The 27,204-nt window shown below is 41.8% G+C and overlaps 2 protein-coding genes across 2 annotated transcripts in view; one reads left to right on the top strand and one right to left on the bottom strand.

Annotated features, from left to right (window-relative positions):
* Window positions 1-189: 189 nt before the first annotated feature.
* LOC137379338 (nucleolin-like) lies at window positions 190-27,204 on the bottom strand. Its single transcript, XM_068050047.1, has 3 exons — window positions 27,066-27,204; window positions 4,591-4,637; window positions 190-1,100 (listed from the first exon to the last, which is right to left on the bottom strand). The coding sequence occupies exons 1-3, from the start codon at window positions 27,202-27,204 to the stop codon at window positions 663-665; spliced, it is 624 nt and encodes a 207-aa protein (XP_067906148.1). The 3' UTR covers window positions 190-662.
* Window positions 3,766-27,204, top strand: part of LOC137379493 (carboxypeptidase M-like) — a 65,523-nt gene continuing 42,084 nt past the window's right edge. Inside the window, exons 1-3 of the mRNA XM_068050397.1 lie at window positions 3,766-3,871; window positions 4,018-4,198; window positions 24,055-24,152. Of these exons, the coding sequence (XP_067906498.1) occupies window positions 4,033-4,198; window positions 24,055-24,152 (264 nt within the window). The 5' untranslated portion in view covers window positions 3,766-3,871; window positions 4,018-4,032. The remainder of the gene's footprint in view (window positions 3,872-4,017; window positions 4,199-24,054; window positions 24,153-27,204) is intronic.

The following is a 27,204-nucleotide window of genomic DNA, read 5'->3' as shown; positions in this document are numbered from 1 at the left end:
TCTTCCCCTTGTCACTGAACTCCCTCTCACACCAACTCACTGCCTCACACTCTGTCCAAGCTGCAGTTTCTAATTAGTAATTAGTAATAAATTAAACCAACTAAAACCTTGGTAATACTAACCTTACCACTTAACAGGTAGCTATTTGAGTAATGTAATGTACGTTTCTTTCCTTCTAAATAAATGTTACAAGAATTTTGTTAACATCCATTGAGAAATCTCCTAAGGTTTTGATTCCTTTTTCAATATCTTTATTATCCTATTGCACACAAACCAAACGTTCTTGCAAGGTAGCTGTGCATTGAAGGATGGACTTCAGGCTAAGTGATGGGGGGATTCAGGGGAAATCAGGTAGCTGAAATAGACTATTGACCTAAGAGCTTCTTCCTCTTCCTCTGTTTTTTCAAATTATTCCTGCTTTTTCTCCTTTTCTTCTTCAATAGAGATGTGGGCTCCTTCTTGTTTTTCTTAAAGAGGATGTTTTCCAAACTTTTTCTTCTAGCTGAGGGCAGGATCATTGAGTGTCGGTCGGATTCCTTAAGCTTTTCTTTCTTGCCCTGGACAGTTGCCACAGGTTTCTGAATCTGCTGTAATCCCCACAATTGCAGGTCACGGCCCAGCAACTGTTCCCTACTGTACTTCATTGCTGTACTTAGGTCCTTTCAGGTTACATGACCATGTTTTCTGGATTTCTTGATACTGATGGAAATGACCGTTAGCTTTCTCTCCATGAAGAAGCTGATAACAGCAATCTGTAGCTCACCAAAGTGCGTTGAAGAATTCAGGCTACTCGCAATTAGCTGAAGTGCTGACTTGGGCGTCTCTTCACTTTTCTCCGTATTCTGCTCCTCTGCTTCCTGACCCGGTTTTGCTGCAACCTCTTCAGCCTGTTCATTCATTTCTTCAACTTTCTCATCAGCTTCCAGTACTTCTGCCTTCGCTATTTCCTTCTTTTTCATAATTTCACTTGTCCTTTCTTCACCCAGTGTCAGAGGTTCTGTATTAACTTCCTCTTCAATGTTTGCCTCTGACTGCAGAGCTCCCAATTTGCTGTAATAAAAACAAGAAATGCTGGAACCACTCAGCAGGTCTGGCAGCATCTGTGGAAAGAGAAGCAGAGTTAATGTTTCGGGTCAGTGACCCTTCTTCGGAACTGACAAATATTAAAAATGTCACAGGTTATAAGCAAGTGAGGTGGGGGTGGGGCAAGAGATAACAAAGGAGAAGGTGTAGATTGGACAAGGCCACATAGCTGACCAAAAGGTCATGGAGCAAAGGCAAACAATATGTTAATGGTGTGTTGAAAGACAAAGCATTAGTACTAAAAAGGTGTTAACGGACTGAATATTGAACAGCAGCAAGTGCAAACATGAAAAAAAACAGTGGGTAAGCAAACTGAACAAACTGCAGTGTTCCAGTGAACATCAACGCAAGCTTGAGGAACAGCATCTCATCTACCGATTAGGCACACTACAGCCTGCCGGACTGAGCATTGAGTTCAATAATTTCAGAGCATGACAGCCCCCATTTTGCTTTCATTTTTAGTTGTTTTTTCTTTTTTCTTTTTTTCTTTCTTTTTTTACATTTTTTACAATCTTTTTTTGCATTTATTTTATTTCATCTTAGTTTGTTCAGTTGTGTCATTGTGTCCAACACAATTGTGTTCGATGCCAACTGTTGAGCGCGACTTCTCTAGCCTGGATCACTGGCTGGCAATGTGTAGTGATTTCCATCGAACAGGCATTTGGAGTTCTTTCACCCTTTCCACCTCTGCACTGGTGCTTCAATGTGCTATATCAGTGAGTTTTCTTCATTTGCATTGCATTTTATGGACACATCTTGCTTGCCTTCAGACTTTCTATCCAGCTCCCCTTTCCATGGCAGCCCTCCACCAGAATTAACCCCAGTGATCAATGCTATCTCTTTTCTGCAGTGATTTCTGTGTTCCTCTGCCAAGTTGCAGCCTCCTCGAAGTTATCTTCTCTGGTTCCTTCACCTTCTCCAATTCTGTACCTGGGGCTTCAGTCTGCTGCAACTCAGAGAGTTCTTAATTTTTAACTTTAACATTTAAGTTGCCCTGTTCTTCCCTTCTGTATGCATTTTCCCACACAGCCTTTATCATTGTATTCCACACCCCCTGAACTCTTCTGTTCTCCAACCTGTCAACCCGCTAGAGCAAACATAACACCCCACTGTTGCTTCAAAATGATCTTTCAGTTCCTGAATCTGGTTTTGACCTATCACATGATTGCCTCCTTTTCCAGCAGTTTTTTGGTCTTCCAGAACACCCCTTCGGACAGCACCCAGTTCATCAATTTTATTTTGGTATTGTTCTACCAGTCCCTTCTTTTCTCCCAGCTCTGCCTCACTTTGCATCAGTTTTTCGATCTTATCACTAATCTCAGCCAGTAAATAAGTTAGTGATCCAGACAGAAACTGACAATGCTGCATTTTGTCCTCTAACTTCTTCTCGGCCTCACACAACCTACTCTTATTCATCTCGGTCACACGCTTCTCTCCTCCTACTTCCTCTTTTCATTTAATTATTTTCTGTGTTTGTCACAGAATAATCAAGGTTTTCCAATCATGCTGTTTAATTTTCTTTTCCTTCTGTAATCCTTTATGTAATTCTGATATCGGTTACAGAATGACTACCTCAGACATCAATGATCTTCAAGCTTCTTGTCTACATATTCCTGAATAATACGGACCAAATCTTCTGCCATGGCACCTAACTCCAGTATTCAACTTGTCCTCAACAGACTGTCCACTGATTTATTTCACGTAGTTGCAACTGTTCCCTTACATTCCCTATCTATTTCACTTGGCTGCAAACTAAACTCCTTCCAATAACCCAAGGGACGATCTACTTATTGCACTTGGTCGTAAACCCTCTCACTCCCATCGGAACTATGCCTAGCAATAAACCTACTTTTCTTTCAACACTTTAACTCAACCCACCAAGGGATTCCAATATGTAAGGAATTCTCCTTTAATCAGTTAAATGATTCCTTGTGGTTCAGGTTGAGTGTGTTGTCCAAATGCAAGTTTATTACTCTGACACAAAAATACAGTGAAGAGGTTGAAGAGCTGTGTTTGGGTTTACTGCCTTTTTGTGATAGGAACAACAAAAGTTGAGATATTAAACAGAGGTTTAACGTAGAAGAACTTCCTGATGAATGCCCATCAATCTGAAATATTAACTCTCTTTCTTTTCATGTGTTGCCTGACCTGCTGTGTGTTTCTAACATCTGCTTTTGTTTTAGATTTACAGCATCCTCAGTATTTTGCTATGCTTAAGGAGATGACTCAACTTCGAGTACTACAGTTCAGCAGATTAATTGCTTATTAATCGACATTTAGCACTGATTCTTTTCTTAAAATATATTTTATTCATAAAATTAATTTTAAAAAATTACAAAATAATTCAAATTGGACATTTCATGAAGTGCAATACAGATCAGTTTCTTTCAATAAAGTACATGAGATGTCTTATTACCCTTGCCATTTCAGGTTATGTTTACACTGTACATTTGCATTAGCATTTTTCTAATACTACGACTTATAGATACCTTAGAGGCAAAACTGGCGTCTTATCCCTTAATCAAATGCAGTTTGTATATAGAGGTGAAGGGAGTTGCGGGGGAGACTCGCCTTTCTGTATGTTGATTAGCGCTCGGTTTGTTACATTTTGGAACGTTATGTACGGCTACTTCTGCTGTCGATCAAACGAGCCGGGTGCTGGTTGGTGAATCGTAGCAGCACAGTTCGGCTTTTAAAGCAATCACTAACGTGGGATGGGTGTTTGCTGGAGTCTCTGGAAGAGTAGCCAGATTAGGAAACACTTTTTTCCAGTTATCTTTTTAGTGTGGTAATCTATTCATCGCACATTTTAAGAATTAAGATTTAAAGCTAGATTGCAAGAATAGTAATGTTACAGATATTTCTTATTGCCAAGTTCGAGAGAACTGGACGTTGACAGCGGGTATACTGCAACTTACATTTCTGTTCTTTCAGGAAGCCTTTTAAAAGATGTTCCGCAACATAAAACTTCTGTGGATTTGGGCGATTATTGCTTACACGACCGAGCTGGAATTTAAATACCACAATACAACAGAATTGGAATCGTTTTTACGTGACATCAACACAAAATACCCGTCAATTACATACCTATACAGTATTGGGACATCTGTGAACGGTGGGTATGAAGGCAAAACGCTTGTTCGTTTGGATGAATGCAGTAGCGGCGGATGAAAACTTGCTGTACTGTTCTCCGTGCGGGACTTTCAGTTTTTTTTCAATTACTTAACATTACGAAGTATAATCCGTTAAGTAGTACATATCCTGTAAAACTGCATTTGCTTATACTTGGGGAGATGATGGTGTAGTGGTAACGTCCCTAAACTAGTATTTGAATGTTAAGGTACTGCTTGGGGGTAAGCGGTTTAAATCCTGCTATGGCAGTAGGTGAAATTTAGTTAGTAAATTCAATCAGTTAATAAATAAAAATCTGGAATTAAAAGCTAGTAACAGTAATGGTAGTACCATGAATCGTTGTAAAACCCCATTTGGATCAAGATCTTATCTTACCTGAAATAAAAACAAATGCTGGAACCACTCAGCAGGTCTGGCAGCATCTGTGGAAAGAGAAGCAGAGTTAACGTTTCGGGTCAGTGACTCTGCTTCTCTTTCCACAGATGCTGCCAGACCTGCTGAGTGGTTCCAGCATTTCTTGTTTTTATTTCAGATTTCCAGCATCCGCAGTATTTCGCTTTTATCTTATCTTACCTGGTCTGCTGTACATGTGACCCCAGATCTGCAGGGGGTGGCCAGCAAGCCACTCAATTGTCAAGGGCAATAAGGGATGCACATCTCATGAAAGAATAAAAAAAACTCATTAATTTAATGACATGCAATCTTCTATTACAAGTTTGAGGTTAGCTTCACATGTCAGAATGTTCTTTGCAAGTGCAGAGTCCCATATTCAGAAATTATAAATTGGTCATTGCAAAATGAATGGTCTCTGTTATCTGCATATATTCTATTCAACACATTGGAAAGTGAGTACTTTACATTTGTAAATCGATTTGTTTATAGTTATGGTATACAATTAAGACTTTAACTTGCTATGCTCACTTGCAGTAGCTTCAGCAGTGCAATGGCAATTTTAGAAGTAGATACTGTAGATCAAATATGAGATTTTTCTTTTACTGACTTGTATATTTTTCTGATGACTAACACATCTTTTAAACATTTGTCTACTACTATTACGAACAGTAATTTCTAAACTTTGGTCTCAATGAGTCAAAAATAGTCTAACAATAAATGTTTAACGTAGTAACAGCTACAGAGGCTTGTGTTCTTTGATTTGTTCCTTGTGTTTTTGGAACCAGAACTCAAGCATTTGAAAGATTAAAATGGATTGGTCTCCTGTACTTTCAGTTGCATGCTGCTAAAATATATGCAGACTGAATCGAATATTAAATAGCATTGAGGGTGAGCCACTGTTATTGAGCCATTTTTATTTTTTTTAAAAAGCAACAAAATAACGAGTTGTAATTTGCATTAAAATGACTTAAAATCAAGCAGCTCTGACCCAGTAGTCCATCTCAGTAGATAGGTGTAGATTAAAGAAAAGGAATAAACATTTAAAAGAATCCCAGCAGATTTCTAGCTGTAATTTACTACTATGGTTGCAAATCATTGGGAATATTATACATTCCACTTAGAGGAAATTGTGCCTCAAAAAGGGATAAGAGGCAGTCAGTTTTAAGTACCTGTGAACCCATGGCAGATGATGAAAAAGAGCTTGATGGTAAATGAATCAACCTTGTTACTGGTCAAGTTTTTAAAGATTCATTTCGTGGGATGTGAGCCTCGCTGGTATGGCCAGCATTTGCTGCCCATCCCTAATTGCTCTTGAAGGTGGTGGTGAGCTGCCTTTTTGACTGCTGCAGTCCAGTTAAGCAATTGACACCTCAGAATCAGTTCCATATAAAATGTGCTTATGTGAAGCAATAGATTGAAGATTCTCTGCTGCAGAAGGTGCCCAAACTATGGGATAGAGACTATATGCTGCCTATTAGCCCTTGCAATGCATGAAATTATTTTTTTTAAATGTATTTTATGGGATGTGAGCATTGCTGGCAAGGCTAGCATTTGTTGCCCATCCCTATTCACCTCTCAAGGTGGTGGTGAGCTGCCTTGTTGAACTGCTGCAGTCCTTCTGGTGTGGGTACACTCACAGTGCTGTTAGGGAGGGAGTTCCAGGATTTTGATCCAGTGATAGTGAAGGAACGACAATATATTTCCAAGTCAAGATGGTTTGTGGCTTGGAGGGGAACTTGCAGATGGTGGCGTTCCCATGTGTCTGCTGCCTTTGTCCTTCTAAGTGGTAGAGGTTGTAGGTTTGGAAGGTGCTTTCAAAGGAGGTGTGGTGAGTTGCTACAATGCGTCTTGTATATATTACACACTGCTGCCACTGTACGTTGATGGTGAAGGGAATGAATGTTTAAGGTGGTGGATGGATGGGGTGCCGATCAAGTGGACTGCTTTGTCCTTTATGGTGTCGATCTTCCTGATTGTTGTTGAAGCCACACTCATCCAGGCAAATGGAGAGTATTCCATCACACTCCTGACTTGTGTCTTGTAGATGGTGGACAGGTTTTGGGGAGTCAGCGATGGTAATACCATTGAATGTAAAGGGGAAATGGTTAGAATCTCTCTTTTGGAGATGGTCATTGCCTGGCACTTGTTTCGCATGAATGTTACCCAGGCAATTCTATTTTAGTTGTGCTATTTCTTGTTGCTTTTGAATTTTGTGGGGCTGAAAATTTGGAGCCTTCAATGAGTGCTTTTGCCTTTATTGGTTGGTAAATACTAAATCAAAATACTAATGTACATTTCTATGTTTCTGCCAGTTAGCTATTTATTATGAGGAATGTAGTATGAGCACATTAAATGTTTGTATATGAACTTTGCTGATCAGAAAATATATCCTACCAGACGATGGATAGGTTTCTCAAAAGAGAAGGAATTGAGAAAACAAAGAAACAACTTGAATTTATATGGTGCCTTTTATGCACATTGGACGTCCCAAAGCAATTCAGTCAATGTATTATTCTTTTGAAGTGCAGTTACTTCAATTAGCAAACATGGCAGCCAATTTTCACATGGTAAGCTCCCACAAATAGTGAATGAGATAAATAACTAGGCAATCTGATTTGTTTGTGTAGGATGAAGGATTAATATTGTCCAGGACATGTGGCTTCTTTAAATTGTGCCATGGGAGCTATGAGTTCCATTTGAACTGGCAGATTGAGTATGGTAGTGTAGTGTCAGGTTATGGTCCTTGACTAATAATCCATAGAAGGCAAATTAAAATCTTACAATGGCAGATTGAGAATTTGAATTCAGAATGTGTAATATATATTTCTTCATATATATAATGTAAAAAGCTGCCATCAGCAAAACTGATCATGAAGCTGGCTTTGTTCACATGGTTCACACAACTGGCTCACTAATGTCCTGATAGGGAAGAAAATCTGTTGTCATTACCTTGTCTGGCCTATACGTGACTCCAGTCTCTTTAAAGTGGCCTAGCAAGCCACTCCGTTATGTCAAACTAATACAAATGATTACAACACATTAAGATGGCCTAGTACTATCTTCTCAGAGCAACTGGGATGGGCAAGCCATGCTGGCATCCTGACAATGGTTAAAAAAGACAGGTCATCAGTTTAAAGTCTCATCTGAAAGATAACATTTCTAACTATTCAGGACACCTTCAGTATTGCACTGAAGTGTCAGCCTAGATTATAAGCTTGAATACTGGAATAGGTCTTGAACTCACAACCTTTGACTCCAGGCAAGAATGCTGGCGATGTAAGTTTTCAGGTAGATGGTGCCTGACAAGAGGTGAGATAGAGGATACCCAACCCGTCTCACCTTGGGATTCTTGACCAAGATAGACCTACAAGATACACACTTACGCTCTTTAATCAAACCAGAGAGTTTATTAAGTTAACAAAGATTTACAAAGTAATACTAAACAATGGCAATATGATTACAGCAACACTCAGCATCAGTTCTTGCTTCTGGGCACGCTGGGGCACGGAATTCTCTCCTTCTTCTTCTCTTGCTGTGTTGTGGTGACCATGGCCTATCTTCTCCTTCTAAGTGTGCCAACGATGTCCTGAAACCCCCTTTCTTTTATCCTTCTTGAGGTGCAAGGATCTTACCATATTAGATTATGAATCGTTCCAAGTATCCTAATTGGTCCAGGTTGACATCATTGTTAGACCCTGGTTAGTTAATGGTTCAATCTACACACTTTACAGATGTTTCCTGTTTCTTTCTATTTTAACAAGGATCATAAAGGTCACATTCTTGCTGATACCAACCATTTTTGCAATTCTGCAGTTTTACATTTATCTTATCTTGCCCCTTGCAAGGAGTGCTGAGGTCTTCAAACCATCTCTCCCATTGTTCTTACATAAAGGTTTGACAGAATATAGCCTTGAAAAACCATTTCATAATAAAGCAAGCATTAGCTCAGTCCAGAGCCCCCACAATGTGCCCCCCCCCCCCCCCCTCCAGCTGCAAGATTACACATTTCAGTTTTAGGCTACATGCAGTTCCACACACACATCTCTCAACATTGACAAATTGACATATTTCAGCAAAGCTGACCATCATGCTTTGCAATCCAATCTTGACATTACATTTAGCCTTACAGCAAAAGTATTACAAAGTTATTCCTAAAAGTAAGCCAGGCAAATGCTCTAAACCTTACAGCAACTGAGGCAAAATGACAACTTCGCAATATAGTAAGATGCTGGGAGGTGGGGTTGTTGAAAAAATAATGACTATTCATGATTTCAGAAATTTATATTCTTGCACTCTGTATGTGTACAGCTGTTCTGAGGAATGACCCTTAAAGTAGTTGAAAACTCATGCTGAAGGAAGGCAGTGTTTTCCGACACATCAAGTTTATAACACATTGATGGTCTTGGCACTGCCAACCAGCTATTTGTTTGTTTACTTTTTATTATTGCATATTTTTTTACGGAAATGGACTTGGATGCTGGGATATCTTGATATATCCACACCTCACCCCACCCAAAAGCTATGTAATCTTCCGGGAGAGGTGAAAAACTAGATTTTAAAAACACAGGCCAACTTGGACTGTGGGGACAAATGGAAATTTCCTTTCTGATCCCCTTAGGTAATCAAAATTAATTCAGGAGACCATTCTGACTAATTAATGAATGCGTACCTACCTTTTGTACAAAGTGATCTGTGCCCCGACCAGAATCCGCTTTAGCTCTTGCTTGAAGGAATTTAGCGAGTCAGTGTTCACCACATGAACTGGCAGCTGGTTCCAACGGTCCAGTATTCTCCAAGATTAGAACCATCTCTTAACAGCTAAGCTAGCTCTGGCCTTACTTTTGAAATGTAGTCTTTGTTGTAATGTAGGAAAAATCAGCAGCCAATTGGCATATATCAAGATCCCACATGCAGCATTGAAATAAATGATCAGTCCATGGGTGCCAGCTGTCCTCTGGTACCTCGGCCAAGGTGATTCTTCAGAGAGTAAAGGCCTGATTTTAACTCACTCAAAACTCATTTGCTTACAGAATTAAAATTGGGCCCTAAATGTCAGGCTATTGAACCATGGAAGCATCACAGACACAGACTATTCCAGCTGGAGTCAACGGATAATGATTTAAGGGATGGATTTTATGCTCCATTGGAAGGTGGGATTTTTGGCTGGTGGGGGGAGGCTGGAAAATCGGCATAGATTCTTCCGCCATGGAACCCAATGCCATAATGCCGGTTTCTGATTTTCTCAGAAGTGGCGAAGTTCCATGGCGACATCTCCGCCGCAATGCAACGGGATCGTAGTTTAAACATGTTAAATACTGTTTTGCATGTATTTATAACTAACTCACTGTGATCCTACCAGGCATTCACAATCTTCTGCATGACGTGTGGCACTTACATGCCTTCACATTCCCGTCACTGAAAAGCTGACACCAGCGAGGTTAGAGCTCTTGGTGCCTGCAATGGTTAGGTCAGTTATGTGTTATCTCGTGGAATTTTTTTTAGCATCAGACGTTGCCACTAAACTCAATCTGCAGATGTGAGAGGAGGTTGGAACTCTGCAAATGGGTACTGTTGGATGGAAGGGGGGGGAACTCTGCAAGTGGGTACAATTGTGGGCAGGGGAGTGCAGAACTTGGCAACTGCATAGGTTGTTTTCTTGGGGATCCAGTATTGGTATGGTCACGATCGCTCGCACTTATTGAAAAGTGTGAAAACTTCAAGCCATGCCATAGAGTTCATGCTGGAATCCTGCAGAACCAAAATTAACACAAATCTTTGCCCAGATAGGTGTGCTTGACCTTTTGAAGGAAGCCAATGTTACAACGAGGATAGAGATGGGTATGACTCACCCTGTTTTCCTGGATCCCCTTGCTTTGATGCGGCATCTCTGCCAGAGGCAGGCCCAAGAGGCATCTGCGGCTCAAGAGGAAGCTCCTAGACGTGAGCAGCAGCAGCCGCCAAGGCGATGATGAGCCCAGATACGTCAGTGAGTCTATAGGACTCGGATGTCATACCTGCAGATGTCTGAGCACGACTGCCAGAATTGACTGCGTATAGCCAGAGAGGCTGTCAGACATCTCTGCGCACTGCTGAATAATGATTTACAACCAATGGATTTTGGTGGTCACCCTATGTCTGTGGCCCTCAAAATTACCATGGCCCTAAACTTTTATGATCATTCCAGGGATCCACCGCGACATATATGGGGTCTCTCAATCCGTAGTGCACCCCTGCATCAAGGAAGTGACCGATGCTCTGCTCAGGAAGGCCGGCGACTATGTACACTACAGAAGACTGGGAGTCAGGCCGGGAGGACCATTGGATTTAGGGTGATTGCAGGATTCCCACAGGTCCAAGGTGTGATCAACTGCACGCATGTGGTCATCAAGGCTTCCATGGACCAACCAGCCATCTTCATAAACTGAAAGGGGTTTCATTCAATTAATGTCCAACTAGTATGAGGCCACAGAAGATGCTTCTGATAAGTGTGTGCCTGCTTCCTGGGCTGTCATGACCAGGGGTCGGCAACGTGTCCGTGTCCGTGGTAAAAGATTTTGAGGTCCGTGACCAGTAATTTCAGGGACAAGAAATTTCCTATTGGCTTCTTCTTTATGACCAGACTGACTTCAAAGAAAAAATCGCTAGTGCCAGTTTTACAGCTGACAGCTGACAGGTGCTGAGCAGTTTCTGAACTTCAGACAGCTTTGGGGTTTTCCAGCAGGTCACAATTTTCTTTTTAAAGTATGCCGGGAAACCCTGAAGCTGTTTGAAGTTCAGAAACTGCCATTCCTGCTCTCAGCAACAGTCGGGGTGGGGGTGGGGGGTAGGGAAAGAGAGAGGTGTGAGAGAGAGATGGGGTGGGGGGGTTGGGCAGAGAGAGAAAATGAGGGGGCAGAGAGAGATAGAGAGAGTGGGACACAGAGCGGCAATGACACAGGGGGATGACACAGGCAGGGGAAATGATACAGAGGAGGATGACATGATACAGAGAAGGGAGGGAATGACACAGAGGGGGGGACAACATGAAGTGGGGGACACAGAGAGGGAGGGGGAGAGAGAGAGACAGAGAAAGAGACAGACAGAGAGAGTGAAGGGAGAGAGAGTGATCAAGATCACTCCTGACAGATGAACATCTATCCAGAATACTCTGCATTGCTACAAGTATGTGGGCAGACATTGACTACTTGTGCAAGCAAAAAAAAATGCTAGGTATCTCACTAAATCAGTATCCAACATAGTGACGAGAAAGTAAGTCAATAAATTAGTCGTCTTATTTAAAGCTTCACAAAATGCACATTTGTTGAATTGTTTTGATTAATAGTAAGATAAATTTTAATGCCTTTATCTTTCCGTAATTGTCCCAGCGGCCCCCTATGTAAGACAAAAATTGTAATGTGCACCCTGCCCCCACCCACGTGAAAAGGTTGGACACTCCTCTCTCTCTCTCTCTCTCTCACCCCTCTCTCTCCCCGCCCCCGTCGCTCTCTCTCTCCCCCCTCTGTGTGTGTGTGTGTCTCTCTCTCTTTCTCTTTCTCCTCTGTCTCTCTGAGGCCCCCTCTCTCTCTGCCTATGTCCCCGACTCCCTAGCAGCTAAGTTATTTTAAAACACCAATTTAAAGGCTTGTAAACTCATTTTAAAATGGCAAATGTCACATAGAGAATGTCTCGATTTCTGCACTCTGGCACATTTAATTTCACTTGGGACACAAGCTCAGTGACATGTTGAAAGTTGCTGGACTTTTACTTCAATATAAATGTCACATTCCTCTGTTATCCATTTGGAATCATGTTGTTCCAGAACTTGTATTAAGCTGAAAATAGAGAAGAAAATTCAAGGAATTTCCAGAAGTCAGCACTGCAAGTTCCTCATGAATACAAGAGTACGGTGTAATGGGGCTGAGTGATATTGGCAAAAGGGGGATGCTGCTGATCCATATACAATAGTTAGTAAATACAGTGTAACGGATAGTTTTAATAAACAGTAATCTATAATGAACTGTCTACAATTCCTTAATAAAATCCATGCTGCATTTGCACTTTTAAAAACTGTCAGAAGATATAGTAAAAATGTATTATGTTTCAATGACTGTGCGAATTGGATTAAAGGACAAGTTTTACAAGTATGTTAAAGATCAATAACTGTAATGTGTATCATTTACTATCCAGTTTGAGGGCAGATAACCTGAGTGGCCAATGGAATTTGAATGTTATCTGGATCATATAATTACATAACGTTATAAGTGAATCCTTGCTAACAAGTGAGAGATTTGACTTGGACATAAATTGGTTAGTCTAGAGCACAATCTTGCAGATACTGACTAAGCATTTTATAACTAAATAATACATGCAGTAACAACTGCTCATCTTTTTGCAGAAAATCTTTTTTGTTAATAATCATCTTGTCAGAGCTGAATCAGAATCGACAATGATAGACTGAGATATAGACATAAGTGAATTTAAGAGAATTGCTTTATTGGAGGAACTGAAGTGCGCTCTTTATTTGTAATTGTGTTTATCTAATTTTGTCACTTGCTTTGGTGAGTATAAATGACATTTTGTCCACGAGAGATGCTGTTGTTTCTGTATTTTAGAATCCAGCACCTGGTTTAATAGCCTGTCAAGATGAATGAACTAGTCTTGGCTACCTACTATTAATCTCTCTGTTTCTTCCTGTCCCACTCTGCTTTCCTGTTTTCCGTGACTCTTCTGAAGTACGATTTGTTTCATCCTATAAAATGTTTCTGATTTGGAGATCACTGCCCTTGTATTGCTGCCCTGTCTTCAGACAGATATTACAAGCAGGTGGAGAAGGTGCACAATCATTGACCATCTCTGGTTAAATTGTCTTGTGACAATAGCAATGTGAGAAATGATCTGTCTTCCTATTGCTGAGTTTTCTTTCTACTGCCTCACCTCAATAACCAGAATAACAATCCTCTCCTTGAGTTTTATGGTTTAGTGATTGAATTTGCAGTCCTGACACAGCATGCATTCAGAGGTCATCCGATAAGGTCCATCGACCACCCCATGACATGGTGACGTACTCTATTCTGTCAACAAAAGTAATTCGCATTGGCATTACATACTATTTTGCTTGCTAGTTAGCTAATACAGTTGTGCTGCTCTCCATTGATGTTTGTATGCTTCACTACTTTATTTATAGGGAGAAATGTGTTTTAAATCGGATTGTGTTTTGATGGTATTAGATTGGCTATACACGCTATATACAGATTAATTGCCCCGTGTCCTTGGCTGAGTCAATAATTTTGTCAAATGTCCATGGTGCAACAAGTCTGTGCCTATCCCTGGTCATGACTCATACATACTTCCCCAGTCTCAGGTGCCACTACTTTTCACTCCCCCGCTCACCTTCAGCGGGAATTCATGGGGATGAGGGCTACCCCTTGATGACATTTGACGCCATTAAGGAACCCCAGGAATGATGCTGAAGAACATTACAATGCCTGCCACGGCCCCACCCGGGTGACCATCGAGCAGGCCTTGATATGCTGAAGATGCGATTTCGCTGCCTTGATAAGTCTGGTGGAGCCCTTCAGTATGCACCAGACTGTGTTGCACGCATCATTGTAGTCTGCTGTACAGAGGGGTTGGGGGAGTGCTTTCAAGGCCAAACATGCATGGAAAATCCGAGAGCCGTGATTGAGGCCAGATGTGACAAGCAGCGCACACTCACGTTCTGTATTGAAGAAAACTGATTTCTTTGGCATTTTCTGGAATGTCAATTTGGAACTGTTTTGAACTATTTTGTCATGTATTTTTTACAGATATTTATGAATAAAGTATATTTTTGGGAATAAAAGGAGCTGAATACTCCCCAGGCTCCTGGTCCTTCTCTTGCCCTGCCACTGCTGATTTGAAGTCATGACCAAGGTGAGGGTTTGCAGGTCATTGCACATCTGTGGAATGTGGCTCTCCATGAGGGTTGCCAACCTTTCGATGGGTGAAGCCATGCGCTGACATGCCTGAGACATGGCAGCAGTCATGGCATGGATGGACTCCTTCATCGTCCACTTATGGCTGCACATGGCTTCTGGCATTTTTGCCAGATGTTGCCTTACCTCTCCTTGCAACTCCAGCATGCCCTGTGCCATTGACACCAGAGGCTCATGGTCAGCCTGGGGCTCAGCATGGGCCTGGACACCCACAGTCCTCAGTCCTCCGACTGTCAGAGGCCTTGGCTGTCTCAACCTCAGCTGCTTGGGCGCATGTGTGGTGCTCTCACTAGCTTGTGACTCCAAATTTTATGCCGATTGGATACCCACCGAGGTGAGAGTATCTGCACTGGTGGAAGGTGCAGGAGAGTCATGGAACAGTGCATCCTCTAAGTGTTGCTCATCCTCAGAGGTTGTCGTTGCTTCCTCATTATCTCTAAGCATTTGCGAGTGCCACCCTGCACGATTCAATGTAAAGAAGACATTTAGGTGTTTTGGTACATATGTTGCAATGACAGCATTATGTTTCTCTATAAAATGTAATTTCGATTCATTCTGTGTTTGCCAATAATCAATTTCTTTAACTGGGAACCCGAGCTCGACGTCCGATATGGCACGTCCTCCTTGTTTCCCAGCTAACTCGAGTGCCTGTTCTTCGGCCTGAGACGGAGGTCACTAGTTGGGCACCCTGCCACCGGTCCTGGCTGCCTCCCTGCTGGTTTGGGCCCTCTTCTCTGAAAGATCAAGGATGCAGTTATTAAGTCCCAAACGTCTCTACATCACATCAAAGCTAACATGGGCCCCTCTTCTGCACCAGGGGATGTCGCTGCTCTCATACAGACATTTGTCATGCGTCTCAATTGGGCTAAGATAGAAACAAGAGAGACTGGTCTCACTTATGCAGTCAGTAATCTGCTATCATTATGGTATGACCTTCCTATGGTTGGAATGGCTGTGTCAACCATGCGTCTTTACGCTTGTGGGCAAGCAGATTGCAGCAAGTTATGTGGAACCATGCAACTTACCTTGGCTGAGCGGAGGTCCTTGACCCTCTTCCTGTACTGCACCCAGTTACGACGGGTGACCCCATGGCTACTAACCTCCGCTGCGATCTCCGTCTAGGCTTGCTTGGTCAGATAGGAGGATCTCTTCTTGCCATCAGCGGAGAAAAGGACCTGCTGCCTTTCCCTTGCAGCCTGGAGGAGAATCAGCAGGGAGGGCTCTGACATCTAACATGGTAAGAATGATGCCTGGGGGGATGCTTTCTGAGTTGCAAAATTATGGCAAACCACTGAAGTGATGCTGCAGTAAGCTGCTATTCAATGCAAGGAGAGTAAATGCAGGGCTGCCAGCCTTTTAAAGATGGCTCCAGCACCTGATCCAACATCAGGTGACGCCATTAATGGCATTGCCAATGCCGCCCCCGCCACGTGATTGGGGGGTGGGGGGGGAATGGCTGCTGTCATTCTGCCAAATGGCTGCCTGCCGCATGATTGCGGCGGCATGGCTACAGACATCATAGGCAGGACCGCCACCATTTTGCGCACACGCCACTGTGGATAATAAAATCCAGTCCTTGGTTTGAAACCTCCATTTTTTTTTTCCTTCTTACCAACTCTAACCTAGAGTCTTTGAGACTAATTAAAACATCCTCACCACTGTGCTGACTGAGGTCAGTGAATCCAACATGTCAGATAATGATTCTCAGCATTTATTGGTCAAATGGCTCAGCTGCTCATTGGATAAACACAGTGAACCATTGGGGAAGATCAATGTGTTATCTCTAATTAAATGCAACAAAGGTAACTAACTATATGTAGTTAGTTACAATTGTTCATTGTTATAATCCAGTGCCAGGAATTTGGTTAGTGGAGTCAGGAATGGGGGCAGTTCTCTCAATTGGCTGCTGGAATCTTGGCAGAAGATTGGCGGAAACCCTCTTTATGTACTCTATCCAGAATTTCTGCTGAAGTTACAGAAGTTGTGGTTAGCACCGCAGCCTCACAGCTCCAGCAACCCGGGTTCAATTCTGGGTACTGCCTGTGTGGAGTTTGCAAGTTCTCCCTGTGTCTGCGTGGGTTTCCTCCGGGTGCTCCGGTTTCCTCCCACATGCCAAAGACTTGCAGGTTGATAGGTAAATTGGCCATTATAAATTGCCCCTAGGTGGTAGGGAAATATAGGGACAGGTGGGGATGTGGTAGGAATATGGAATTAGTGTAGGATTAGTATAAATGGGTGGTTGATGGTCGGCACAGACTCGGTGGGCTGAAGGGCCTGTTTCAGTGCTGTATCTCTAAATAAAACTAAATAAATTAAAAACCATTTGCCATATTCAGCCCATCTACACAATTGTTCCTAAAGTCTCAAAATAATCAATGTTCTTTCCTCTTGTTATTCCCACATAGCTTTGTGGTCGACTTCGCCTTGTTCGAGTATGTCCAAGCTGTAAATGATTTCCGTGACTTAATGCCATCAGCAACTCCAAAGACACTAGTTTCTATTACCCACAAACGTAATGAATAACAGGGATGTTTGGTCAGATCCCAGTGGAAGTTCTTACTGATCACTTTTTCCTAGCTTTTTTGCCATTTATCTCCACCTTCTGCCTTCTGCTCAATTCTCAATCCATCTAATCAGTTTGTCATTTATTCCATGATTAACTTTCCTACTCGCAACATAAATCTAAGTAAACTACATCTCCTGAATCAGCTAGCTTATTTACCTTGTCAGAGAAGACTGCTCTTATTCTCTTTAGATATTCCTTTTCTAGTAACCTGCAGAATGACTGCAAACAATTGTGGCTGTCATTATTAGGTGAATTTACTTGAGGAAAAAATTGAAATTACCTTTCTGCTATCCTCCAGTCCTTGGGCATTAGTTCAGCATTTATGAAACTCTGAAGACTATTAAAGCATCATTATCTTCTTCAATGAGTATCTAAAGGATTCCAGGGTACAAACGTACGCCATTTGGTCCAAGAGCCTCGGGGATATTTATTGCTTCCAGTTTTTCCAGAATATATTTTTAATTAGCTCCATATGTTACGGACCACTTATCTCCATTTACCAGAATTTGTTTAGTCATCATTTTGTGAAAGCTGAAGAAAGCATTAAATATATTTTGTATATCCTGATCCTCTTTAAACTTGACTCTTGTATTGCATTGTTTCCTATCAGTGCAAATTAGCACATCAGATGACAACTGCTGTAGGTTAAGTTTTTAAAAAATTCATACGTTATTCTGTTTGAGAAAATATGCATATATTTTCCAAAGTCACTAGTTTTGCTATGTGGTATTTACAGAAAAGTGGTGCAACAGGGTTCATTGTTTTCCTCCTTAGAACCCACCGCTTTGACTAAGCTTTTCATTACCCTTTCTAATATCTCATTTTGGCTTGGTGTCGGTTTTTGTCTGAATTCGCCTCTGAAGTACTTCCCATGTTTTTGGAGGTGGATAAGTGCAAGTTGTTGTTGCTGGTTGGCCAGAGAGTGAACCCTGTGGCTCCCCAATCATAAACTAGTGAGCACTCCTGTTAAATCCATGTCTGTGCATTGCCACAAAACTTGTGCCCTTATTAATATTAACCCACAAGTAGAAATAAAACATATTGGTTATCTGACATGCTGCCCTCATTCAATTATTAGAAGCACCTGAAGGAAAGTTTACAGTTAGAAAAGCAAAATACTGTGGATGCTGGATATCTGAAATAAAAATAGTAAATGCTGGAAGTACTCAGCAGATCAGGCAACATCTGTATGAGGGAACTGTTCTGATAGGTTATCAACCTGAAACAGTGGGCTGAATTTTATTGGCACACTGTGAAAGCAGTGGCCTTCCGACATGGAAGTGCTGCCACACAGCCCCTGTGATATTACACGCGGCGGCTGATTTAAATGCAGGAGGTGGAGCGGCCTTTCCCGATGACGTAGACGTAAATGACGGCACAGGCGCCGCTTCTATTTTTAAAGGGTTTCATGCCCTTAGCAAATATTTAAATTTTTGAAGATGTATTATACTTAATTTGTTTTTAATAATTAGGAGATGGCGGCCCTTTCCCAACCCCCACAATGGTCTTTCTATTGCCCTATATTCACAGAATGCATTTTATTTCCAATCCAAACTTCCCCCCGCTCCACGACCCCCCACCCAACCTTCTAACATTTGCCCTTCAGCTCCTTCCCACCATTCTCACAGCCAAAAAAAAAATGTTTTCCCCGCTTCCCCACCCCTCCCGCCCTGATAATTTAATTCCTCCCCTCTCCACACCAGTGCCTCGCCTCGGAACTCCGTATGGGGTTCTGAAGGAGCGCGAGTTGCATTCAGTGGTCGTAAAATCAGCGTGGGACAGCTGCCACCAGCAGGTAAGTTCATTTGCATCTAATTTTTGTTAATTTAAATATGTAGATGAAGGCCCCGCCACTTGGCGGTTGTGGGGGGGTGGGGGGTGGGCCACACCGAAGTCCGCCCGGCCCCGGTAATCTGTGGCGGGCTCTTCTCAACATTGGCAGTCGAGGCAGGCCTCTCCCCGCGGAATTTTACCGGCTTCCCCACCACGACTCACAGTGCTGAGGGGCTGGTAAAAGTCAGTCCATTAACTCTGTCTCTTTCTCCACAGATGCTGCTGGACCTGTTGTGTATTTCCGGCATTTTCTATCTTTATTTAAAGTTATAAATCTTTTTAGCAATGTTGTGATTTCATTGTAGTTCATTATTTTGGAAACGCTTCATACATATACATTTTTGGAAACAATGGTGCCATGATCATTTTTCCCTTTATGGTAAATTTTCCTGCTGAGATCCAATTGTTCTGGTTCTAAACAAATATTTTACTGAACCATCTACCCATCTGCAATCAGTGGCAGGTGGCACAGTGGTTAGCACCGCAGCATCAAGCTCCAGTGACCTGGGTTCGATTCTGGGTACTGCCTGTGCGGAGTTTGCAAGTTCTCCCTGTGACCGTGTGGGTTTTGGCCGGGTGCTCCAGTTTCCTCCCACAGCCAAAGATTTGTAGGTTGATATGTAAATTGGCCATTAGAAATTGCCCCGAGTATAAGTAGGTGGTAGGGGAAGGTGGGGATGTGGTAGGGAATATGGGATTAATGTAGGATTAGTATAAAATGGGTGGTTGATGGTCGGCACAGACTCGGTGGGCCGAAGGGCCTGTTTCAGTGCTGTATCTCTAAATAAATAAAAGTAACCTTGCATTCTATTTGGCCAATCTACAAATTATTAAGGAGCATTTAAAATAATCAAAAGCAAATTGATTCTTATTCTTGAAATTAGTACGGAATCTTGTTTCAATAACTTGGACAAATGTGACGAAAGAGCAATTTATCTGCACTACTGACTGATTAGTAACAGCAGATGAGATTGAATTTCTGGAAAAGGAAGCTTTGCTTAATTCTGTGCTGTGTTCCAGTTTTTTTAATGGTAGCTAGCAGCTTTTGTACATGGCTTCCTACTTCCAAAAGTCAGTAGAAAGTTTCTGCAAGGCGTCATTTATTTGCTCTTTTCAGAGTTTAATTTCTGCTTTATAGTCATAGAGTCATAGAGTTTTACAGCACAGAAAAAGGCCCTTCGGCCCAACTCGCCTGCACCGACCACCAAGCACCCGTCCAATCTAATCCTATTTTCCCGCACTTGGCCCATAGCCTTGTATGCTATGGCGTTTCAAGTGCTCCTCTAAATACTTCTTAAATGTTGTGAGGGTTCCTACCTCTACCACCCCTTCAGGCAGTGTGTTCCAGATTCCAACCACCCTCTGGGTCAGAATTTTTTTCCTCACTCCCCTCTAAACCTTCTGCCCCTTACCTTAAATCTATGCCCCCTGATTATTGACCCCTCCGCTAAGGGAAAAAGTTTCTTCCTATATATCCTATCAATGCCCTTCATAATTTTGTATACCTCAATCAGGTCCCCCCTCAGCCTTCTCCGCTCCAAGGAAAACAACCCCAGCCTATCTAAGTCTCTCTTCATAACTGAAATGCTCCAGCCCAGGCAACAACTTGGTGAATCTCCTCTGCACCCTCTCCAATGCAATTACATCCTTCCTATAGTGCGGAGACCAGAACTGTACACAGTACTCCAGCTGTGGCCTAACCAGTGTTTTATACAGCTCTAACATAACCTCCCTGCTCTTATATTCTATGCCTCAGCTAATAAAGGCAAGTATCCCGTATGCCTTCCTAACCACATTTATCTACCTGTTCTGCTGCCTTCAGTGATCTATGGACAAGCACCCCAAGGTCCCTCTGATCCTCTGTACTCCCGAGGGTCCTACCATTCATTCATTGTATATTCCCTTGCCTTGTTAGTCCTCCCAAAGTGCATCATCTCACATTTCTCAGGATTAAACTCCATCTGCCACTGCTCTGCCTATCTTACCAGCCCATCTATATCATCCTCCTCACTATTCACGACACCACCAATTTTTGTCTCATTTGCGAACTTACTGATCATACCTCCTATATTCATGTCTAAATCATTAATGTACACTACAAACAGTAAGGGTCCCAGCATGGATCCCTGCGGTATACCACTGGTCACAGGTTTCCACTTGCAAAAACAACCCTTGACCATCACCCTCTGTCTCCTTCCACTAAGCCAATTTTGGATCCAATTTGCCAAATTACCCATGGGCTCTTACCTTCTTAACCAATTTCCCATGCGGGACCTTATCAACCCTCATCTACACATCTAGTCACCTCTTCGAAAAATTCAATCAAATTTGTTAGACACACTCTCCCGCTGACAAAGCCATGCTGACTATCCCTGATTAATCCCAGCCTCTCCAAGTGGAGATTAATCGTGTCTCTCAGAATTTTTTCCAATAATTTCCCTACCACTGATGTTAGACTCACAGGCCTATAATTACCTGGTTTATCCCTGCTACCCTTCTTAAATAATGGTACCACATTCACTGTCCTCCAGTCTTCTGGTACTTCTCCTGTGGCCAGAGAGGATTTGAAAATTTGTGTCAGAGCCCCTGCTATCTCCTTCCTTGCCTCACATAACAGCCTGGGATACATTTCATCTGGGCCTGAGGATTTATCCACCTTTAAGCCCGCCTTTTCAATGCTAATTTGAGCAGGTATATCACATTCTCCCCTCCCTGATCACTACACCTACATCATCCCTCTCCATAGTGAACACAGATGAAAAGTAATCATTCAAAACCTCACCTATGTCCCCCGGCTCCACACACAGATTGCCTCTTTGATCCCTATTGGGCCCCACTTTTTCCCTGGTTATCCTCTTGCCCTTAATATACTTATAAAATGCCTTGGGATTTTCCTTTATCTTGTCTGCCAGTGTTTTTTCATGCCCCCTCTTCGCTCTCCTAATTACTTTTTTAAGTACCCCCCTGCACTTGCTATAGTCCTCTAGGTCCTCTGCTGTTTTCAGTGCTCTGGAACTGCCATAAGCCTCCTTTTTTCCCTTATCCAATTCTCTATATCCCTTGACATCCAGGGTTCCCTTGACTTGTTGTTCCTACACTTCACCTTTACGGAAACATGTTGGACCTGACACTCACTATTTTCTTTCTGAATGTTTCCCACTGGTCTGATGTAGACTTTCCTATAAGAGGCTGCTCCCAGTTCACTTTGGTCAGATCCTGTTTTATCATATTGAAATCTGCCTTCACCCAATTCAGTACTTTTATTTCCAGTCCCTCTATGTCCTTTTCCATAACTACCTAAAATCCTAGAGTTATGGTCACTATCCCCGAAATGCTCCCCCACTGCCACTCCTACCACTTGTCCAGCTTCATTCCCTAGGATTAAGTCCAGCACCGCTCCTCCTCTTGTAGGACTGACTCAAAAAGCTCTCCTGAATGCACTTGAAGAATTCTGCCCCCTTTAAGCTTTTTGCACTAATACTATCCCCTCTAATATAGGGGAAGTTGAAATCCCCTACTATTATTATCCTATTATTCTTGCACCTCTCTGAGATTTGCCTACATAGCTGCTCCTCTATCTCTCCCTGACTGTTTGGAGGCCTGTAGTACACTCGCAGCCAAGTGATTGGCCCCCTTTTTGTTTTTAAGTTCTACCCATATGGCCTCATTAGAGGAAACTTCTAAGTTATCATCCCTCCTTACTGCAGTAATTGACTCCTTAATCAACAGTACAATGCCACCTCCTCTTTTACCCCCTCCCCTATCACGTCTGAAGATTCTATACCCTGGGATCCTAAGCTGCCAGTCCTGCCCTTCCCTCAACCATGTCTCAGTGATAGTAATAATGTCATATTTCCATGTGTTAATCAACGCCCTCAATTCATCTGCTTTACTAGTAAGACTCCTTGCATTAAAATAGATGCAATCCAGCCTTGCATTATTTGATTGTGCCTTAACAGGTCTACATTTACTCTGCCCTCCAGACTGACTTATTTATGTTGTGTTGCAGTAGGGCCATGGTTTCATTCCTAATTTGTACTGAGTTACCTATTCTCAGCCAGGGTACTGGTAGGTGGCTTTGAGCACTGATTCTCTCTCCCTTGATTGCCTTCCAGTGATTTTTGCTGGGAAATGGTGGAAGTTCAGGTGAGGACAGAATCAGGCTTGCCTATGATATTACCCACAATTGAATTGACTGGATCTGTCTAGATTCAGCCATGATGAATGCCATGGGGATAGATGTCCTATCATCTGATGAAAGGTCATTGACCTGAAACATTAACTTTGATTCTCCCTCCATAGATGCTGCCAAACCTGCTGGATATTTCCAGCATTTTCTGTTTTCATTTCAGATTTTCAGCGTTCACGGCATTTTGTTTTTGTCAGTGTTTATCAATATGGATTTTAGTTCGTGAGAGGAAAATCAGCCAGAGCTTGTATTCTGATTGTATCCAGAGATAACTGTTAGAAGTGCACATGGATAGATGCCACGTGAGAAGAAGACCAGGATAACCTATAATGCTGTGCAGTTGAATAGCCGAATAGCAATCATGGTAATTCCTCACCTGAGAATACTGGTCAGTTGGGTGAGGTACTGGATGTGACTGGTGTCTGCATAACAAGAGTGAACATCTTTTAAAGGAGGTGGGGAAGAGAGAAACTTGTTCCTGGAGTTTTGAAGAAAACAAATTGAAAGGCTGAATACCTGCTTTCTTCCCTTTCCTCCCCTTCCAGAATATTACAAAAATAGACATTTCTGAACAAATGCAGAAATTGAGCTGAGTTTTCTGGGAATGGGCATATTTTGCTTCAGTGCAAATTCCAGATAATGCTTCACTGCGACACAAATATATCTGATTTATTAATGGGCTTTCAACAACAACAACTTGCAGTTTTAAGCACAATTAACATAAAAAAATCCTGAGATGCTTGATTGGGAGAAGGGGTGAGAAGAAAAAAAAGTTTAAGGCAATAAAGGAGTGAAATATTTCTGTAGTTTGCTTTTCTTTTAAAGAATATGTCTTTAATGACAAAAAGATTTGCATGTCAAACTTTAGAGTCAATAAGGTCTTCCTTTGTGTGTTTCTATTTTAGGTAGTGATCTCTGGGTTCTGGCAATTGGCAAATATCCAAAACACCACACTGTAGGGATTCCAGATGTGAAGTACATTGGCAACATCCATGGTGATGAGGTAACTTTTTTTCTTTATGTACTGCATACTGTCCAGTTTATTTTATATCACTGTTTAGGCTAAGTTTATGCTGAAAAAGCAATTTAGAAAAAAATTTGAAATCCCCCTGAAAAAGTCACACCTGGTAAATGAGGTGTAACTGGGTTTATAACTGCATACTAAGTCATAACTACTTCTGAACAATCTCTCTGGCCCTGAAAACCAAATTTTATATCTGTGTAATGTCAAGGTATTCCATTATTTTAAAGTTTATGATATTTCACCTTCTAATGTGTAAGCCCCAATCTTGATTTTGATCTCTGTAAAGTTTATAAGAAGTAAAGGATAATTCGTGCATTTTACTTTCTGGTGTCTGTGAGAATTCTTCAATGAGACTGATTGCTTATCCTGCTGGATGACATCACTGTTACTGGACACCTGGAAATCCCCTTAACTTGGTGCCAAATTCAGTCTGATGTCTAGAAAGGGGAGGATTGCTAGATTTCTGTGGGCATTTTTTTTCAAGGTCAGTGACTAGTGCTGTTGCTTCACAGCGGACTGCAAAATCCAGGCCATGCTTTTGATAATTGTCACTCCTTGTCGATTGACCAAATTTTATTTCTTTCATGTGCAGCTTGGCATATACTACATTCACCATCTAATGAATATTGGAATGAATATTAAATTAAATAAATTAAATAATTGGCAGCACAGAGTCCAAATTTACAGTGCCAAATGTGAATGGAAGTTATTTGTTGCCACATGCACTCTAAGTTGAGGAAACAATTTAATTAGCTAATTTTCCATGAATTGGCTTAGCTTTAATCTTTAAAGAAATACAAGTGGACTTGTGCTAAAATTAGTACTGAAAATTCCAGTAAATTATTTTCACTGGAATGTCCTGGAAACTACATCAAAGGATAACTGTATTGTTATGATGCAAGGTCTTTAACAGATGCAGAGTCCTGTCTTGCTTCAAACTGTAAAATGTCTGTAATAGGGTATATCTTTTCATCTGAAACTTTATATTGGGCCGGATCATGAAATAACAGTGAGGCTAACAGCACTCACCGTTATTAACATGGAAATCAGATAGTAACTTCCAGTGACCACACATGCCTAGTTAAACATGGAAATCGGGAGGTTGCTATTTGAGATGCTCTGCTGCTCCAGAAACTGCTCAATAATGGTATCTAGCTGAGAAACTCATCATTCAAATACAATGAATGGCGTGAAGTTTCTGTGCTTACCTGACATTTACCAGCTAAGCTTGCCAGAAAAACTTGTCCATTTCAGTATAAATACCCTTTTAATGTCGTGATAAGTCATAATTACTGCCAAACTTCCCTGGAAGTTAACTTTTATAAGTATGGAGTCTCATTCCTTCAGATTTTAATTAATGTTAGAAATTTAAAAATATATTACAATGCCTTTATTTTTTCTTTCCATCTCCTTTCTCTCTATTTCACTTTCTGTACTTGATTTGACATTGAATTAACTAATCTAACTGGCACTTTGTGGTTCAAATTCTACTCATTAATGATTCTTCAATCTGATTGATTAAAGAGATACATAGTTGTCTTGTCCTTTTTACACAGGTCTCAGATACTCTGCGGAGAGTGCTGTGCTTTTTTGATAGTTGGCTGACAGGAACCTCCAGTACAAAAGCCAATAAATAGTATATGGGCAAGTGCAAATATAATGAACAGCTGACAGTGTTTGTTTGCTGCTGACTGCAAAATCCAGCCGGATGCAAATTTAAAGTGGAACTCTGTTAGCTGACTTCTGAAAATAATTCTTCTGTTCTAAGTGGGAAATAAGACCATATATTAATTCTGTCTAAAAATAGCTGCGTTTCCGGGATTGATTTCCTCCCTCTTACAAATTTTGAGCTTACTTTCTCTTGACTACAGCAGTACTAGTCACTTCTGTAAGTGGACCAAACATCTTACATTCAGGAGTATACTTTACTGCCCAACATCTAATTACATATCTAAGTGCCAGTGCTCCCTTACCCTGAGAATGATTTTTTTAAACAATAACTACCTGTTAACAATCTAAGCTGATTGGCACTTTTTGATACATTCACTTCTAATCAATGAGGAATGAGAAGGCAGCAGAAAATGGAAAATCAAATGCCTCTTTGTTCTTTCAAAGAAGTCATTCACAAACCAGGATATATCATAAATCTGGCCAATCAAACTGTTTGAAATATTTCTTAACTATTTTTCCCCTGTGCCCAAGTGAAAGTTTGTGTATATGTTTATAGATCATATTTACAATCACCAAACTTAGCTCATAAAATTGGTTCGTTGATGTAAATAGTTGCAAGAGGTTTCCCCATTTATAAATAAACCTGATGGACAAGAAATTGGGATCATTTATGCCCATTTTCTGTGTGAATGGAGTTGGCCACCACTTCCATGTTGGAGAGGATGATCTCCACGTTCTGCTCAAAGCTCAGTGCCAAGTTGGTGCTGGAGTCCTCCATGCTCCTTGACATTGACCACAGGCTTTCTGGCAGACTTCGAAATGCATCTCTGTGTGCATGTCCACCAGCATTCTTCTGTAGGTTGTCCCATCAAAATGATCATCTGAGTCCTCTTCAGAAGAACCCGTGTGTGCCCTTGCCTTCTGACAAGCTGGCAGGCATGCTATCCTCATCCCCTTCTCTGGCTGAAGGCCACTTGTTCCCAGTGTTTTAACCACATGCAGATTCCACGTCTCTGTGCTATCCTCTAAATTATGTGCAGTGTCAGTATCTGAGCTGGTGGCTGCGAGTGTGCAATTGGGTGACAGTACGACTTCAGCATCACTGTCTTCTTGCTGTTCCTCTGCTGCCTGGTCAACTTGCACTTCTTTGGTATTGGAAAGGAGAAAGGCACAAGAATAAGGTTGTGGTGCAGGGGAGTAGGGAATGCAAGAGGTACTTACTTGTGGGATGAGGGGGAGATGGAACGTGAGAAGGAGGATTGGGCATGTGGATACTGTCATCTTCAATAGTTTCAGCCCTGCTACTGGCTATGGCCTCAGCAATGGCCATCCCAATAATGGCCAGCACTGTCTCCTCCAT

Source organism: Heterodontus francisci, chromosome 18, assembly GCF_036365525.1.
Source record: "Heterodontus francisci isolate sHetFra1 chromosome 18, sHetFra1.hap1, whole genome shotgun sequence".
Taxonomy (NCBI): domain Eukaryota; kingdom Metazoa; phylum Chordata; class Chondrichthyes; order Heterodontiformes; family Heterodontidae; genus Heterodontus; species Heterodontus francisci.
The sequence above is the reverse complement of the archived record's forward strand: the minus strand, read 5'-3'. Positions and strand labels throughout refer to the sequence as shown.